Raw genomic sequence first — 16,604 nt, 5'->3', positions numbered from 1 at the left:
GACACGACAACACATCTGTTGTTTGTGTTGGAAACACAGAAACACGGAGAAAATGACAACAACAACTTGGAACAGCCTCAGTGAGGCACATCCACAAAGCCAATCCTTCCTTTTGTACCTTTCACTGTGGAAAATACAAACAATTTTCTGACCTTACCTTTGCTGAAGCTCTGGTAGCTCAGGTGTTGGTCTTCAATCTTTTAAAAGCTGTCGTTTTTCCTAAAAAAAGTTTCTTTATCGTCTCTAGCTCTGTCATCCTGACTGTAGTGTTATCCCACCCACTAGCTAGAGAACGTAACAGCAGCGGTCACGTGATTTCAATTCACTAATACACTGTGAACTTAGGTATGGCATTTAGCATAGCACGGTTACGGCTACGGCAAAGGCAGCTCTCTACGCTGCCTTTGGACCTAAATGGTTGTCATCTTGGGGAACTGACTGCGCATGCACAAACACATAAAAACACGCTATGGGAACGGAGCCAGAGCAGCAACGTGCCTTTGAGAAGGGGTGTGGCCTCCTCCTGCCTTACAGCGGTTAGGAAATATTGATGTTTAGCAATTTGGGCCATGAAAAGCACAAAATGCTGACACTTTCAAACTTATAGGTATTGTAGGCTATCGGAAATTGAAAAAATAAATAATTTATAATTATATTATAATTAAAACAAATAATCAAAATATAAATTCACCCTTGGGTAGGCACTGCCTACCTTGCCTACCCTGACTGCACGTCACTGAATCCAACATACATTGGTAGTTTTTCTTCTGCGTAGTCACTGATGGTTGCTCATCATCGCTCATGTGGAAATGTCACAAAATATTTTGTGATGAGTGCTTTAAGATGTACAATTAGATTTTAATTTGATTAAATTAAAATGTAGAGTAAACGTCAATATTTTTGACATTTTTGTGCATATATTCAAATTTATTAGTATGAGCAGTTGTGGCGCCCCCTGCTGACAAGCCACCACTGTTGTGGATCTGAATTATAATGCCAGAGATAAGACAGGTTCCATGTAGTGTTGGTCTAACTAACTAACTAACAACTAACTAACAGAGCATGTTCTTCATGTGCCTCACTGATCTCTGTTAGATCAGTGGTGGAAAAAAAGTTTCACTCTTTTTAAATAGGGAAATAATTATTAGCGAATGGTTAACAGGTGATTTTGTTTCATCCAACCCTCCAAAATGTGTACATTATATTTGACAGTATTGGCAAATATCTGATGAAAGTGTTTTCTTCGCTGTGCAGTATCCAGGTCAATTTCAGAGTTAATGTGTGAATGTATATCCTCCCTAACAGTACCTAAAATTGAATTTAAAGCCTATTTTACTTCCCTATCGTTATTTAAAAAAATATCGAAAGATATATTACTTTTATTTTTACTATGTATATGTACGTGTATACAAGATTGTAACACGATTGTTGTCTCCCAACGAGAGTTTTGTATAATTGTTTGTATATTGCATTAGAAAAAAATTCAATACATAAAATGTATATCCGCTTACGTCACTCTACTTCCGCCGTAGCCTTCTGTTTTGGCGGGTGTTTTCAGAGCCGTGGAGCGGCGAGCGTGAAAACAAACCGAGTTTTCATCTGAATAAAAGCTTCATACACAGAGCAGGACAACAGTGAAGTGGACCTGAGGAAGGAGACACTATTACCAACTCCCTCCATCCGCTAACAGAGGTGAGGTTTGTTGCTTTAACTCGACCTTAAAGTGGCGCAGACCGTGGGAATGTTTTTTACGTACAGATAGCTGACTGCTAGAAGATTACTATCTCCAGAATAAATCACTATATTCCGAGTCAAATGTGCCCAACATGAATATTTCTGGATGTTTTATCATTAAAACGTGTACAAGACTCTGCAACAAAGGTTGTTTTATGATGAGATGTTCATTCACACACTAATAGAGGGGTTTAAAACTCATTTTCACTCAAGAGTCAAATACGGAGCACTTTGATATCAAGTGGGCTTCAGATTATGGGTCGGAAAAAAGAGCATTTTAAACATTATTGTACCCTAGTTTGCACTTGTGATGAACTGACAATATCTGAGCAATATATGACAGATATCAATCCGTGCAGGATCTTCACTTCAAAATGTCTTGATTTTGAGACAAATGTAGGTGTAATTATTAAGGGCAATTTTGTGTAAATAGATTTTATGATTGTTTTTATTTATTTTGACAATTTGTGACTGCAGTCTTGTGGTATAGGTACAGCAATATAGCAAGCTTCTGTAGATTTTTTTGAATTTATTGTTTTGGATGGACTGAAATTAGTGATGTCCCATCCCGATACACCTTTTTCACTTCCGATACGATACCGATATTGCAGCCTTACCGCTACAGCCAATATTGACCCGATACGATATCGGCACGATTCATACATACTTTTATTACTTATTTTGTAGTGTGGAATGTTATAAAAGCTTTGATCAAGTGATCAAATCGAACAGAGAACAATAGTCAGCAATTCAAGTTCACTTCAGTTTTTTTTTTACAGTGTATGGTGGGGACAAAGACTTATCGAAGCACTTATATCGGAGCTTTAGATGCAGTCCAATAAAATCCGATATTCGTTTTCTGGCTGATATTGGATCGGATATCGGTCCACCCCTATCTGAAATATGCACAACTTAATTATTAGTTAATCTACACAATGATTAATGTGCTCTGTCTTTTTTTTTGTTTTGTTTTTTCACTTTTTCCACAGCACCTCCTTGTAATTGACCTCAGAGTCAAAGTGCTAAACTCCGCCAGTTCATTTTTATTACCGTTAAGATTGAATTTTACATGTATTGTAATAGGTGTGTTGGTCTTTATATTTCCTTACCTGACAGCTGGCTGATACAGTGTGAAGGATGAACTGTGAACTGTTGGCAACATGCAGTGCCCTCGGTTATTTGGAGGGAGACACGTATCACAAAGAGGCAGATTGCTTAGGTAAGATCTCAAAACACTAACAAAAATGAAGTTAGTCACCTTTATTCAGCCCATATTTATATTTTCAACAAAGCAGCCTGAAAAAAAGATCCGGTTTTGTCGTTGCTATGAGGGGAAAACTTGATGCGTTTTGGTTCTGAAGGAGCTTTAACCCTTTCTACAGAGAGTGTGAAAGATTTAATCCGGTACCTACGCCATGAGGACGACACCCGAGATGTTCGGCAGCAGCTGGGTGCTGGCCAGATCTTACAGAACGACCTTCTGCCCATTATCACCCAGTACAGGCAGGAGAAGATGTTATTTGATGCCTGCGTCAGGTATGAAATACAACAATTGTATTTGATAGATTGTGGCTTGATATGTATTCCAGGCTAGTACCATGTTATCTGAACCCTTCATTATAGTTAACAAGTTTTATTTAATAAATAAACTGAGCTGACTCGGCTGTTTCTGCAGACTTATGGTCAACCTCACTCAGCCTGCCATGCTGTGCTTTGGTAAAGTCCCAGACGACCCCGTGTTTAGACAACACTTTTTGAAAGTCACATCTCATCTAGAAGCTTACAAAGAGGTAACGCCTTCCTACACTGATTCTATTTAAGCTGTCATCCTTTTTATTTCTGTATCGTATTATTTTCTTTTTCAGTCCTTTGCGAGTGAGACAGTGTTTGGCATTTTGAGCGAGACATTATACAACCTTCTCCAACTTGTGAGTGTTTTTCAGTTGCTGTGATCGCCCCACATGCAGTTAATGCTCTCAGGTTGTTTTTGTCTTGTCCTGTCTTTAATGTATCGTAATGTTACTTCCAGGACTGGGAGCAGAGACAAGAGGAGGATAACCTGCTGATCGAGAGGATTTTGCTGCTAGTCAGAAATGTGCTTCACGTCCCAGCAAATCCCTTGGAGGAGAAGGTCGGTTTTAATGCTGTGCAATGTAATGATATATATCATAGTGCGATATTAAAACATCTACCGTACGATATAACCCTACATCGCTTATATCACAAATTTAATGTGTGTGGTCTTGGTTAAGCTTTACTCGATCAGGATTTATGGGCCGATCACTGTTCATTGAGTTTAAAAAAACGATCACCGTTCCAATCATATGAGTTTGTTCTTTTTAGGTACCGGCCAAATTCCTTCGGTACTACCTGATACAGATTCACGGAAAAATCAAACGGTACCATGTTTCGGGACCTAAACGTAGCCTTGTGGCTGTGAGGGAGTGAAAGAGTTGAAGAATTTCCATGCAGGATCTGAACATAACATTGCACGCACACGAGTGTCATGGCTCTGCTTTTAAAATGCGTTGCAGATCGAGCACTTGCAAATATCAATGCAGATGTAAATGTGAGCTTCACTCCAGCACTTGAAAACCAATTTAATTTAGTCCCTGAGCAGCGGAGCAGCTGCGGAAGTAGACCAAACTGGAACTACGCAATGCATCCATTAGCATTAGGAGCAAAGACATATTTACTGACTGTGGCATCGCAAAACCCGCTGTTCCTTATAGTCTATATTCACAGGTGCACAGCGGAGATGAGGCACGCGCACACACGCCTCTGTGTCCACCACCACCCTGAAACGGACAGAAGTGTCTGGTATGAAAGTGAAAGTAAACGGGAGGCATCGCTTTGCTCTAGGACTCTTCATTTTAACATGCACAAGCTGAATAAACAAGCACGTATTCACATACAACACACACACAGATACTAACAGCAGACGCTGCCCCCGCTTTCAGAGCCAGTAGACTGGAGAAGAAGTCCGGCCGTTCAGCCTCATCGCTCCAACAGAGACACATTTTTGCCGTTCACTCATAGGTTTTCACCTTTGTGCACATACGTGAGTAAAATAAAGCAATGGGAGCATCTACAGAAAGTTTTATAATGATGTTATTGATCGGATTGGCGAAATAAGACATTACAGCCGATCACGTTAATTGCATAAAATGCAAAATATCGGCAGATCCAATATAGTTCATCTTATCTGTGTAAATCCTAGTCTTGGTCCCACTTTGTTGCTAAAATATAATGAAGCAGGCTAATCTACTCACAGCAACAATGCTACTTAGTTACTTAGCTACTTTGTAATAGCATGTTTACATCACCCGGCGGTACTAGTTTACATCAATGTTATGCTGCGTTCACACTGGGAGTGAGCTAGTCCCGGTCAACATGATTGAAGTAGGTCCGCCTTGTCTTAAGTCACCATCAGCTACTGGAGCCGCGAACAGCCCGGCCGTGCTCAGACATGAGCGTTAGGTGTTTAATTTAGCACAACAAAGATGCAGAAAATGGATGCTGTGGTATGCGGAAGTGAAACGTTGGTTTTTTTCGGCCAGATTGGGGTCCCCAGAGTGTCAGGAATCATCAATTAGTCTGTTACAAACTTTATCACGACAGCCAATAGGACTCTCCCAAGCAAAATAGCTGCAAACATGTCTCACAAATGGAGTAAAATGCACTACAGATACAGTTTAAAATGACAGTTGTGCCCCCTGTTTGTATTTCCACAAATCAGAACATGTGAAATCAGTTTATGGAGCAAAAGTCACAAATATTTCTTCATTGAGGAGATTCTTAAAATAGACGTACCATTCATTTTGGGATAAGAATGTATTGTTATATATAATGAATAGCAGTGTTCCTTTTATTTCATGTAATTTTAAGAAATAAATACTTTATCGGGATATTAATCTACCTATATCGTGGTATGATATTTTCTCCATATCGCACAGCACTAGTTACTTTGCTGACAATATCCTAGAGGTTCCTCTCATGTTATTACAAGAAAGGATTATAATGACTCCTTTTTCTCTTTGCTGTGGTTGCAGAAAGTGGATGACGACGCCAGTATTCATGACAGGGTGCTGTGGGCCATTCACATGAGTGGTTTTGATGACCTGGTCAAGTTCCTAGCCTCAGCCCAGAGTGAGCAGCAGTGGAGTATGCACGTGCTGGAAATAATCTCCCTCATGTTTCGTGATCAGGTTGGACACAAACTTCGTACACAGTCTTCCATTCTTTCTGTTTGTTGAGCATCTCCTGCATCTTATTTTCCTCCTGTACAGACACCAGATGCTCTGGTGAGCGCCGGCCACGCTCGCTCAGCAGAGGAAAAGCAGAGAGATGCTCAGGAGCTGGAGTCGCTGAGGCAGAAGGAGTTTGCGGAGAGACGCTCTCGAGTTTTACAAAGAGGAACCAGGTACTGATGATTCTTTCAGCACAGATCACAGCGGTTTGATAAATGAGGGAATTTTGATTGTGTGTGTTGAATAAAAATAGAATCGGCTGCTCCTGAATAGGCTGACGTATACTCTACCGAGTCAGGCCTGAAACCAGGACACAGTGAAAGTTCTAGTCATATCACACTAAGATATTAAAGGGATTCTGCTTTGTTCATTAGCGCACCAAAACTCACTGAATACCCACTAACACAGATTTTCTTAACTTTTTAGAAACGTCTCAATACAAAAGAAAGTCTTAATTCAAGTGGTGTTACCACAGTTTTTTCGGACTTTTTCGCGTTCCGATGTGAGCCAGCCCCTCTTTGTTTACATTTCTTTACCCTTTGAGTAGGCTACATGTGGGCTACAGGCATGTTCAATTTTTTATTCGCACTATGCTGCGATGCTAAGGGAAGAGTTCATTAATTTTTTTTTTAATTGTAATGTTATATGTTATAGAATATGTAGTTATCTGATTTCTTAATCAGAAAAATTTAAGCAACTGTGAAATTGCTGTTGCACTTTTGCTTAAATCTGGGTTGAAGCTTGAAATAGTTGCATGACTGAGGACATTCACAGCAATAAAGTTGCACTTTTGACAATATATATGATGTCTGCAGTAATTTTTAAGTGCATTAAAAAAAAATCGAAAATCGAATTTTCCTTAAAAAAATCGGAGATTTTTTTTTAGGCAAAATCCCCCAGCCCTAACTGAGCTCCTCTTCTGCAGCAGCTGCTGCGCATGCATGTGAGTGGGACGGAGGGGAGGGGGGTAAAGGAAGAGCTAGCTTTCACCTACCCTACCTTTAATGCCTGCTGGCAAATAAATATTTTTTTAGGGGGTAATGCAGACACGTACTACAGACAATAACTTCATGCACGTAGTATCTCGCGTTCCTTTCGTTTCTGACTTCAACTAAGGTTTTTCTGCATGTATTTATACAAAATAGAATCAATTAAAATAACAAAAAAAATGACATTCCTATTTTCTGCTGTGCACCGCACTGAATTAGACTAGGATGTGCTGCATGTGCAGACTTTAATCTACATTAAAATCTTGTAAACAGTGTTATTAAATAGCTCCTTAAATTCTGTCAATGTAAATTAAGGTTTTCAGGTGTTGTTTTTTTTACAGTCTTGTTTGATCTGTCTTTCAGGCATTCCCGCTTTGGTGGATCGTTTGTTGTTCAAGGGCTTAAGGCACTCGGGGACAAAGACGTGGTCTATCACAGAAATATTCACAATGTGAGCGCAAGTTCTTCTGTTTGATTGTTATTATCATTGAAAATGGGACGTAAGAGAAGTTGATTTGAATGAATGTTTTTGTAGTTTAAGAATTACACCCATGACATGGGTAAAGCAGTGAGACGTGTTCCTAAGAGGAATCGACGGGCGCAGGAATGTAGGGACGAACGGCGATCGGCTTTCAACGTGCGACTCTTCCTGCGAGAGTTTTGTGTTGACTTCCTGGAGAACTGCTACAATCGACTGATGTACCTGGTCAAGGTTGGCTCCTGCAATATTTTAAATGAAACATAAATAAATATAGGACAGAGAAACAGATGTGGTGCTGCTGAGAGGCTTTGAGGACTCTGCGTTTCTCTACAGGAAAGTCTGATACGGGAGCAGACTCAACAACACGATGAAACCTATTACCTGTGGGCACTTAGCTTTTTCATGGCTTTTAATCGTGGAAATGGCTTCCGTGCTGACTTGGTGTCTGAGACCATGTCTATCCGTGCTTTCAATTTCATCGAGCGCAACGTCACCAACTACTACGAGATGCTGCTCACTGATCGCAAAGAGGCAACATCCTGGTCTCGCAGGTGTGACGAGTCACTATGTGATCAATGCTGTTGAGCTTTTGTGCTGACTGCTTGTTTTTTTCTTTTTAGAATGCATTTGGCATTGAAGGCTTACCAAGAGCTGCTGCTGACTGTAAACGAGATGGATCGCTCACAGGATGAAACCATTCGCCAGAGTTCAAATGTTATCAAAAGTACGATTCTAAAGACACATTATGTTCCTGATTATACGTGAGTTTGTAGAGCCTGTTAGTCAAGGTTGGGATCAATTACATTTTAAAATTTCAATTATGTCTTCAATTATCCATGTTCAATTACAACTCAATTACGATTACAGTGAAATTTTTTTCCAATTACAATTAAAATTACAATTATCATTTCCCCCTGTAAGTAAATTACAATTACATTCTCAATTACTAAAGTTTAATTACAATTTATCACCTGAAAGAAAATACCCCATAAAACTTAACTTGTGTTAGCGTCCCGTTAGCATCTCTTATGATAATGGATCAGTTTTGACCCATGTCATAAATCAGCTGTAAAATACAAATAATTTGGTTCTCATTTATTGGTTACCTTCTTAGACTTCCTAATCAATGAAAATATTGGTATTAATATTTTTGGTGTAAGCGATTGAGCGTTTTTTTGTCAGTTTAAAAACATTTTTAATTGTAAAATAATCCTCCAGGGAACTGACAGGTAATGGGAAAAGTTCATCTGAAACATATTTTAATAATTAACTACTTGTATGTGTAAGCCATAGAACGGTAACATGATTCCCCAGGTTTTCTGTAATTTAATTGTAATTGAGTTTTTATCAAATTTCCATGCCAATTACAAAGTCAATTATCTGAATTCAATTACAAATTAATTATCATTAAAACAGCAAACGGGGTTTTTTTTTACAATTATAATTACATCATAATTGTAATTAATTACACAATTACAATTAAAAGTGACCCCAACCCTGCTGTTAGTGTATGAAAACACAAGTTATGGTCTGAGGGTCAGCTGGCATTACCAAGACATCTCTGTTTTGAGACCACACCAGAGATCCCAGTTGGCCTCACGTGTTTGTCTTCACACTGTAGGCAACATATTCTACCTGATGGAGTACAGGGAGATTTTTGTGACCCTGCTGAGGAAGTATGATGAAACCAAACAGCCTCACTCCTACCTCAAGGACCTGGTGGAGACCACTCACCTCTTCCTGCGCATGTTGGAACATTTCTCCAGCGGTCGGAGAAGTCTGATGGTCCAGGTGAGCTGTTGTAATAAATGTGTATGTTTTTATTTATCTTTTTCATCCTGACACGTTAACGTTGACTCCTCAGAAGAAGAGGGTGAAGCGAAAAAAGCCTAAAAAGAAGAATCAGCAGGTGGCTCCAGATACCAGTCCTGAAGCACTGGAGCAGATCTGGAACATTGTTGAGGAGGAGCTGAAGGCTACAGGCTTTCAGGTCAGCGTTGGAAATGCACAACAGCGTATTTCATAGGGGTGGAGGGAAAAATAGATTCACTTAAGAAACGTAATTCTAATCATCCACAATTCCAAATCGATTCATAAACTTCAAAAATCTTTTTCTTTTTCTTTTTTTTTTTTTTATTGCAAGTCAAACAATACAAGTAAAAACCAAAACAACAACAAAGAAAACCAAAGTACAGGACGAAACGAGAGTTGAGACTTCTGGAAGAAAGTGGCAGCTGGCCTAAGCTTTCATTTCGGCAATTTTATTTAAGTTAAGTTTTTATTCGTTTAGCATGAATAAATGTTACCTTTTGTCTGAAGTTTACCTTTGTGTGATTACATCATAGGAATCAGTTTATTCAAAATTATCTTGTACAAACTGTATTATTTTGATGCCAGAATTTGCCTTAAACTATGCATTGTATCAGTTTTTGAATTGAGAAACGAATTTGAATCCAATCGTGACCCGAACAATCGGAATCCAATCGTGAGACACCCAAAGATTCACGTCCCTAGTATTTCACCAGGTGCTGCTTTGACTTGAATCTTCTCATTTATTCTTTAATAATTCAAAGCCAGGTTAGATCGATCTCACTGATTCTTCCTCATTATCCGCAGCTCTCGGCAAGTGTAACCGAAGGCATTGTACCGTTTGATGCCACGTCTGACACTCCTCTTGAGGAGCAGCGAGCAGAGGCAATGGTACGAGTTCAAGATGCTCTGCTGGCTCGACTGGGACCAGAAGCTCTGGGGCTGCTGCGTGCTGCCAGGTCAGTAAACTTCTGTTAGCATACAATTAGCACTAGAACTAATGAAGTCTTTATAATCCGTAGGTTTTAAATCGTTATCCTTCATTCCTCTTAGTTCAATCCACGTTGATTTGGAAGAAGAAAAAAATCTTGCTCTTTGATGATTGTTTAATTCTGTCCCGTAATCATTCCCCGGTTTGCACAGGGAGGTGTGGCCCGAAGGAGACGTGTTTGGTTCATCTGATGTGGAAACGGGCGAGGAACTGGAACTTCTGAAACAAATCCTTCATGCAAACCTTCCCCGTAGGTTTTTTTGTTTGTTTGTTTTTCCTGCAGGAGTTCATGGCTTATGGAGAATGATTCAGTGCATCTGTGCAGCATACTAACCATAGCTTTAAACTCAGGTCCTCCTCCTCCGGAGCCTGCAGCAGAGGAGGACGATGACGGAGCAGAGCTCGAAGAAGAAGAGCTGGAATCAGTCCAGGTTTCTGAAACAGAGTTTAGCTTTCTGGACTTCATCAAGAGGTGAAGAAAATGGTTCTTGCAGCTTAAGGCAGGCATACACTGTGTGAATTTTTTTTTTTGCCCATTTTGAGCCGATTTTTCTCTAGTGCGTTTATTTTGTGGGATCGTGCGAGTCTCTGCTTGATTGTGTGTCGAGCATCGCGTATTATACATGGGGTAGCGAGAAACAATTAACACCTCACAACCAGCTCCTGATCAGCAATCGTATGTTCGTAAGGAAATCAAACATGTTTGGAATCCTGGTCGCTCCTTGTGAGGGTATCTCACAGTTGAAGCAGTACCACGGACTGGGTCACCTTAAACTCTCACACTGCGCATGGGCGAATACCGTAGGACTGCTATAAAATTGACGGACTGTACTGCCCACGTCTGTCCACCCAGCTCCTGGTCCATCACATCGCCGCCTTTTCTTTTCTAAAGGTATTTTTGCGATTTGCAAGTGTCTTTCCACTTTCGGGTTATTCTTCTTCTTCTGTTTTTATGGCGATGCTTCAGAGTTCTTCTTCTAATTTGTACGCTGCATTTTCAGAAACAAGACCCCGACGTGTCGTGTATGGGCGTACAGTTTGAGCAGTCAGATCGTGTCAGAGTGTTGGTCCGTATAGAGTGAGAACATACATTGTGAGCTGCGCACATTCGGGCTCTGCACATGAGTCGCACAGTTTGAGCTGGAGCTGAGTACAACAATTAAAAAAAATCGCACAGTGTATCCCAGCCTTTAGAAAAAGGGGATCTCTTTGTGTGAATCAGTCATCAAAGTGTTTAGATTTTTTTTTTGTTGTTGTTGTTCTGACAGGTTTGCCAATCCCAGCATTGTGCGTCCGTATATTCTTCTTCTGAAGACTTTTTCCAAAAACTCTCCTCACACAAACCACTGCATCGTTCGAATGTTGCATCGTTTGGCTGTCAACCTGAAAATGGATGCTCTGTTCTACCAGCTGTCCGTCTTCCACCTTTTCAACAAAATCCTGAGTGATTCGTGTGCAGACGCCTACAAGGTTAAGGAACTTCACCCCTTAGTGTCATCACGCATGCTGTTGGTTATACAGAAAAACTCACTGCAGCTAATTCACTTGGCTTAAAATTTTATTTTTTTATTCCTTTGCTTTACAGGAGCTTGTGACTTTTGCCAAATACGTGCTGAAGCGATTCTTTTCACTGACAGAAAAAAACAACAAAGCCTTCGTGGAGCTGCTGTTCTGGAAGAATGTTGGAGCTGTACAAGAAATGACAGAGGGCTACAACAAAGATGGGTCGGTGATCTGTCTTTAATGTGACAATTAGACACATTAACACAGTCTAGCCATGATCTCACTCTTAACTTATATTATGTATTTCAATGTATTCCTTCCTGTTGGCTTCACTTTGTCAGAGAGAAAAACAAACCCACTTGGACTGAAGAGGAGGAAGAGGAGCTGCGTGCGCTCTATGAGGACCATCGAGACTCTGACGGTTTGTTTGCTCATCTTTTCTGTCCTCGCGTCTCACAGGTCACTCACACCATAGCAGGGGGTTCATTTTGCTGTTTCTCCCTTCCTGTGTTTAGTACCAGACATTGTGGAGACTCTGCTGCCTTTACTCAGTAAGAGCACTCGCACCAGGAGACAGGTGGTAACACAGCTTGTACACATGGGTCTGGTACACAGCGCCAAAGAGCTGAAGAAACAGAAGTGAGCAGTTAGATTTATGGAAATAAAACAGGGGCCGAGTCTAACAGTGGTGTCTATGAAACACTGAAGGTGACTTTTTTTCTCCACAGGAAAGGTACTGGGATTGTTCTGTGGACTGAGGATCAGGAACTGGAGCTCCAGATGCTCTTTGAGGAGTACAAAGACTCTGATGGTACCTGTTAATCAGCGTTCAATCACCTGTTAAAGAAAGCAAAGTGGCTTTCTTCAGCTGTTCTGAATATGAGATGGTTCTGCTTTTCACAGATGTGCTGGGAAACATCCTGAAGAAGCTAACAGCCAAGCGTTCTCGGGCCCGTGTGGTGGATAAGTTGCTGAGTTTGGGCCTGGTGTCTGAGAGAAGGGAACTTTACAAAAAGAGGAGTCGCACCGCTCCAAGAAAGAGCTCTGGAAAAGCATTGGTAGTGTGACTTTTATACCAAAACCATTGAAATAATTGATTAACTTGTTTTTTAAATTTTTTTCTAATCTTGATTTGAGTGTATTAATTTGACTTCTAATGTAAATTAATTTCACTATTTATTTATGTTTTTTTTTTACAGACTGAAGAAGAGTTCTTGGCAGATTTATCACAAGGCTTACCAGACGATTCTATGGACAGGGATGATGAAGCTGAGCTGGAAGAGAGTGAGGAGGAAGAGGAGGATGAGGAGCTGGATGATGATGGAGAGCAAGAGAGAGAAACAGCCCAAAATGGTGGAAGAAGGAGCCAAAATCTTTCATTGGAAAGAAGAGCTGATGTCAGCATTATGGTGTCTGCTCTGCACCAGGAAGGTGAGGTGGAAGCCCGTTTACCCAGAGTGCTCACTTTAGGATGGGGAACTTGTAAAAAAAAAAAAAAGTTAGTTAGTAAATGTATAAAAGCAATGGCTTTATGTTTTAGCTTATTAAGAAATGTGTTTTCTATTGTTTGAATTGACGTTTCTCTTCCCAGGCCTATCAGGACCTTTGTTGTGGCTTCAGAATTGCTTAAACAAAACGGCCAATGATCGCGGAAATGATGGTAGGAGAGGCAATAATATGGCTTTATTCCAGCTGTTTTCCTGTTAAAATGTATGTTGACCTGCTTTCTTTAGGCTTTTCGATGCCGGTTCCTTTTGCTCCATTGACTGAGGAGAATGAAGACGCCATGGAAAACAAGAGCTTCCTGCGTTTAATACGCAAAGTAGGATTACGGCCACCTGCTAATGAACAGGTATTTCTACTGGCAATGTCTCTTGTATATGTCTCACCTCCAAATTAGTCAGACTACAAGAAATAACAGAATATGAAGTCATCAAAATGCTGCACTATAGTGTTTTTCTAAGAAGTGGTTTTTGACTCTCCTGTCTTTAGGAATCCTTCTGGAGAATCCCAGCAAAGCTTACTGTGTCTCAGCTTCGAAGTGCAGCTGCATCTTTAAGTCTCAGAGAAGACGGTCTTGAAAATGAAGAACAGCACCTGGAGGAGGACCAGAAGGAGGTGTCACAGGAAAGCAGAGCTCAGGTTCTGAGAGCACTGCTGCTGGCACGTAACAGGGAGCAACACACCACCGAGGATAGAGGTACGTGTGTTAATGATCTATGCATGTATCAGACAAGATGAAGAGAAACCATGAGACGTCTGTGAAGGTCCTCATTTATCATGAGGACATTGGGTTTTGCTTAAAGGGTAAATAAACCCAAAACTGCTGTTTTCTGCTGAAAATGTTTTTTTTATTTGGGTCTAATGTAGTGTTGCTAATTGATCATACAATTAGCCAAAGTATTTCAATTTGGCATATTTTGTTGTAAAAAAAATATGAGTGACTGCCCTCTATTGGTTAAAACACAGCTATTACAATTGATTATTTGCTATTGGCTGATAATGGTAGTTTCTGACTTTTATTGTGTTCTTATGTTATTAACTGCCATCATTTGCCCTCCTATTAAAAACTAGCACCTGTGGACTCAGCAATCTGTGCTGAGTAGGTTGTTCTTTGGAGATTTTATAGTATAGACTGGGTGTGTCTTAACTGCTCCAGGAGCCCTGTCCATAATCAAGATGCAAAGTCAGCTAAAACCTGTGGTTTAGTAACTCCTGAAATATACTTCATCTCTCATCTAAGAGGCTTCTTTAGTTCTGAACTTAATTAATAGAAAATATTGTGCTTATTTTTATTTGTTTTGATCTTCTGTTATCTGAGGATTTTTTTTGGAGTGAAAAACATACTTTTCCATTTATTTTATAAATATTCTGATTATGTTTGGGCAGTGACATTTTAAAACCTGAATAGTTAAAGCTGCTGGACAAGTGGCTCTATTTGACGTTTTCCTTCCTTCTGTGTTCCTTTGTAGCTCGGTGTAGCTCAGACGTTGATCCTGCTGATAATGATGACAGCTTGTTCGAAAGGTGAACATAATTTCAAATAAGGGAGATCAAATCCACCAACTCATCCTGATATCTTAAACTCCTGTTTTAGTGAGCCTCAGCTTCAGGTGAAGACGTCAGCAAAGAGAAGGAGGAGGAGCGGAATTTTGGACGAGGAGGAGGAGGAGGATGGTGATATCTCTACAGGTGTTTTAATGCTCATTAACCTACAACTGTCAAAACAAAGTACTTTATGTGTTAAGGGTTATTTTTTCCATAATGTTTGTGTGTGATTTGCTCTTTTCTTCAGGCCAAGTTAAATATTAAATATATGTTAATTTTATTTATTTGTAATACAACTCAACATATTTAAATTGCATGTTTTTCTCTAATACAGAGGCTAATTCCATTCCAGTGATGGACGTGGATGTACAACAGAATTCCGATTCAGACGGAGAGGAGGAAGTTTCTGCTCCAGTGAAGCGAAGACGAAAGATGGTCTTAATAGATGAAGAGGATGAGGAGGATTAGTCGCACTCTTAAAATATCTAGAATTGCCTTTAATGGACTGTAAAACTCAGCCCAGATGAGAGATGGTTCTAGTGCCACTTAAACAGCATAAAGGTGGAGATCTCTGGAGATCTATTAATGGAGTATTGAACACCTTGTTAGATCCTTTTATGTGATTGTTTCTGATAACTTTTCTGCATTTTCATACAGTTAAATAAAAAAGTTCTCCAGACGACAAGCTTTCCTTATTTAGAGCAACATTAGGCTGAGACCACTTTTAGACTGTCCATTATTTTTACTCTTCAGTCTCTCGATGTTGGCCGTGATTGTCACAATAAAATGCAAGTGTTAAAGTTAACCTGTAGAGCAGCCTGAGTGAAAAGTGTTCGCTTGGTTAATTTGTTGTATAACTCATATTTCAACACCAGGGGGCGCAAACAGCCAATAGCGTGTGCAATCAAAACGTGGCGTACAAGTCATTTTCCTATTTTGTATATTTTAGGCAGAGGTGAGAAGTAACGAAGTACAAATACTAAAGTGCATACACTTAATTAGTTTTTTTTTCTGGTATTTGTACTTTACTTATACTCCTTACTTTTTTAAACAAATATCTGGACTTTCTACTCCTTACATTAAAATAAAAAAATGAGCGTGTAACTTTGTTCGAAGATGACATTATGACTTAAAAAGACGCAAACATTTTCAAGTTTTTAAAAATGTTAAGCTTAAAGCTGCTCTGGGTTAAATTGAGCATTTGCATTTTTTTTTTCTTGAAACATTTTATTTGCAAATTGTATCTAGTATAATGAGTGCTAAATTCCCCAGGTGTTAATGGTAACATATTTGTTTTATTTCTATGTATCGGTTTTCTACACGTTCTTAAATACAGAAAAGATATGGAATTTGCTGGTTTAAAACCCCTGTCTTATCATTGAAGGGACATTAGTTTTACTTTTTACTTAAGTACATTTAGCAGCATTTACTTTTTGACTTTTACTCAAGTAAGGGGGCAACTTCAATCGATACTTTTACCAGAGTCATTTTTTATTTAAGTATCTATACTTTTACTTGAGAAATGAAGACTAGTAGTTTTGCCACCTCTGATTTTAGGTCATTATTTACAAGACAATTTTGAGTTTCAAAGGTTTCTTGTGAATATTTTTGCACAAGGAAGAAATAAAAACGAGCAAAAAGGGAGAATTATTTTTCCTCATGTGAGCAGAAAGGACACAATGCCTCTCAGTCTGTGTTCTTCTGTTCATTCTACTTGTTATCTTATCTTATGTGCACCAACAGAGACACTGCCTGTCTACCTCCACGTTTTCCAGCTGTTGCTGTGTTGGCCTGTTGTC

General features: G+C 39.6%; 1 protein-coding gene across 2 annotated transcripts; it reads left to right on the top strand.

Annotated features, from left to right (window-relative positions):
- The first annotated feature begins 1,539 nt into the window (after positions 1–1,539).
- Positions 1,540–15,484, top strand: timeless (timeless circadian clock). 2 transcript variants are annotated; one of them, XM_028446033.1, is made up of 31 exons: positions 1,540–1,692; positions 2,851–2,953; positions 3,117–3,270; positions 3,410–3,524; positions 3,600–3,662; positions 3,764–3,865; positions 5,787–5,942; positions 6,024–6,157; positions 7,337–7,424; positions 7,509–7,685; positions 7,788–8,005; positions 8,075–8,178; positions 9,076–9,245; positions 9,319–9,444; positions 10,071–10,222; positions 10,407–10,504; positions 10,606–10,726; positions 11,523–11,541; positions 11,665–11,724; positions 11,840–11,979; positions 12,099–12,178; positions 12,273–12,396; positions 12,486–12,568; positions 12,661–12,815; positions 12,957–13,188; positions 13,349–13,417; positions 13,491–13,609; positions 13,750–13,957; positions 14,730–14,784; positions 14,855–14,949; positions 15,140–15,484. In XM_028446033.1, the coding sequence occupies exons 2-31, from the start codon at positions 2,872–2,874 to the stop codon at positions 15,271–15,273; spliced, it is 3,633 nt and encodes a 1,210-aa protein (XP_028301834.1). In that variant the 5' UTR covers positions 1,540–1,692; positions 2,851–2,871; the 3' UTR covers positions 15,274–15,484. The 2 variants fall into 2 exon arrangements, with proteins under 2 accessions (XP_028301834.1, XP_028301833.1); XM_028446032.1 differs by having other exon boundaries at positions 11,523–11,724.
- The last annotated feature ends 1,120 nt before the right edge of the window (positions 15,485–16,604 follow it).

The sequence above is a fragment of the Gouania willdenowi genome, chromosome 5 (assembly GCF_900634775.1).
Source record: "Gouania willdenowi chromosome 5, fGouWil2.1, whole genome shotgun sequence".
Lineage (NCBI taxonomy): Eukaryota > Metazoa > Chordata > Actinopteri > Blenniiformes > Gobiesocidae > Gouania > Gouania willdenowi.
The sequence above is the reverse complement of the archived record's forward strand: the minus strand, read 5'-3'. Positions and strand labels throughout refer to the sequence as shown.

Bases quoted from the DNA above. Each gene is read 5' to 3' on its own strand.
- timeless (XM_028446032.1), top strand. From the start codon at position 2,872: ATGAACTGTGAACTGTTGGCAACATGCAGTGCCCTCGGTTATTTGGAG. The intron at 10,727-11,522 runs GTGAAGAAAATG...TTGTTCTGACAG, and splicing joins TTTCTGGACTTCATCAAGAG to GTTTGCCAATCCCAGCATTG. The intron at 11,725-11,839 runs GTTAAGGAACTT...TTTGCTTTACAG, and splicing joins CGTGTGCAGACGCCTACAAG to GAGCTTGTGACTTTTGCCAA.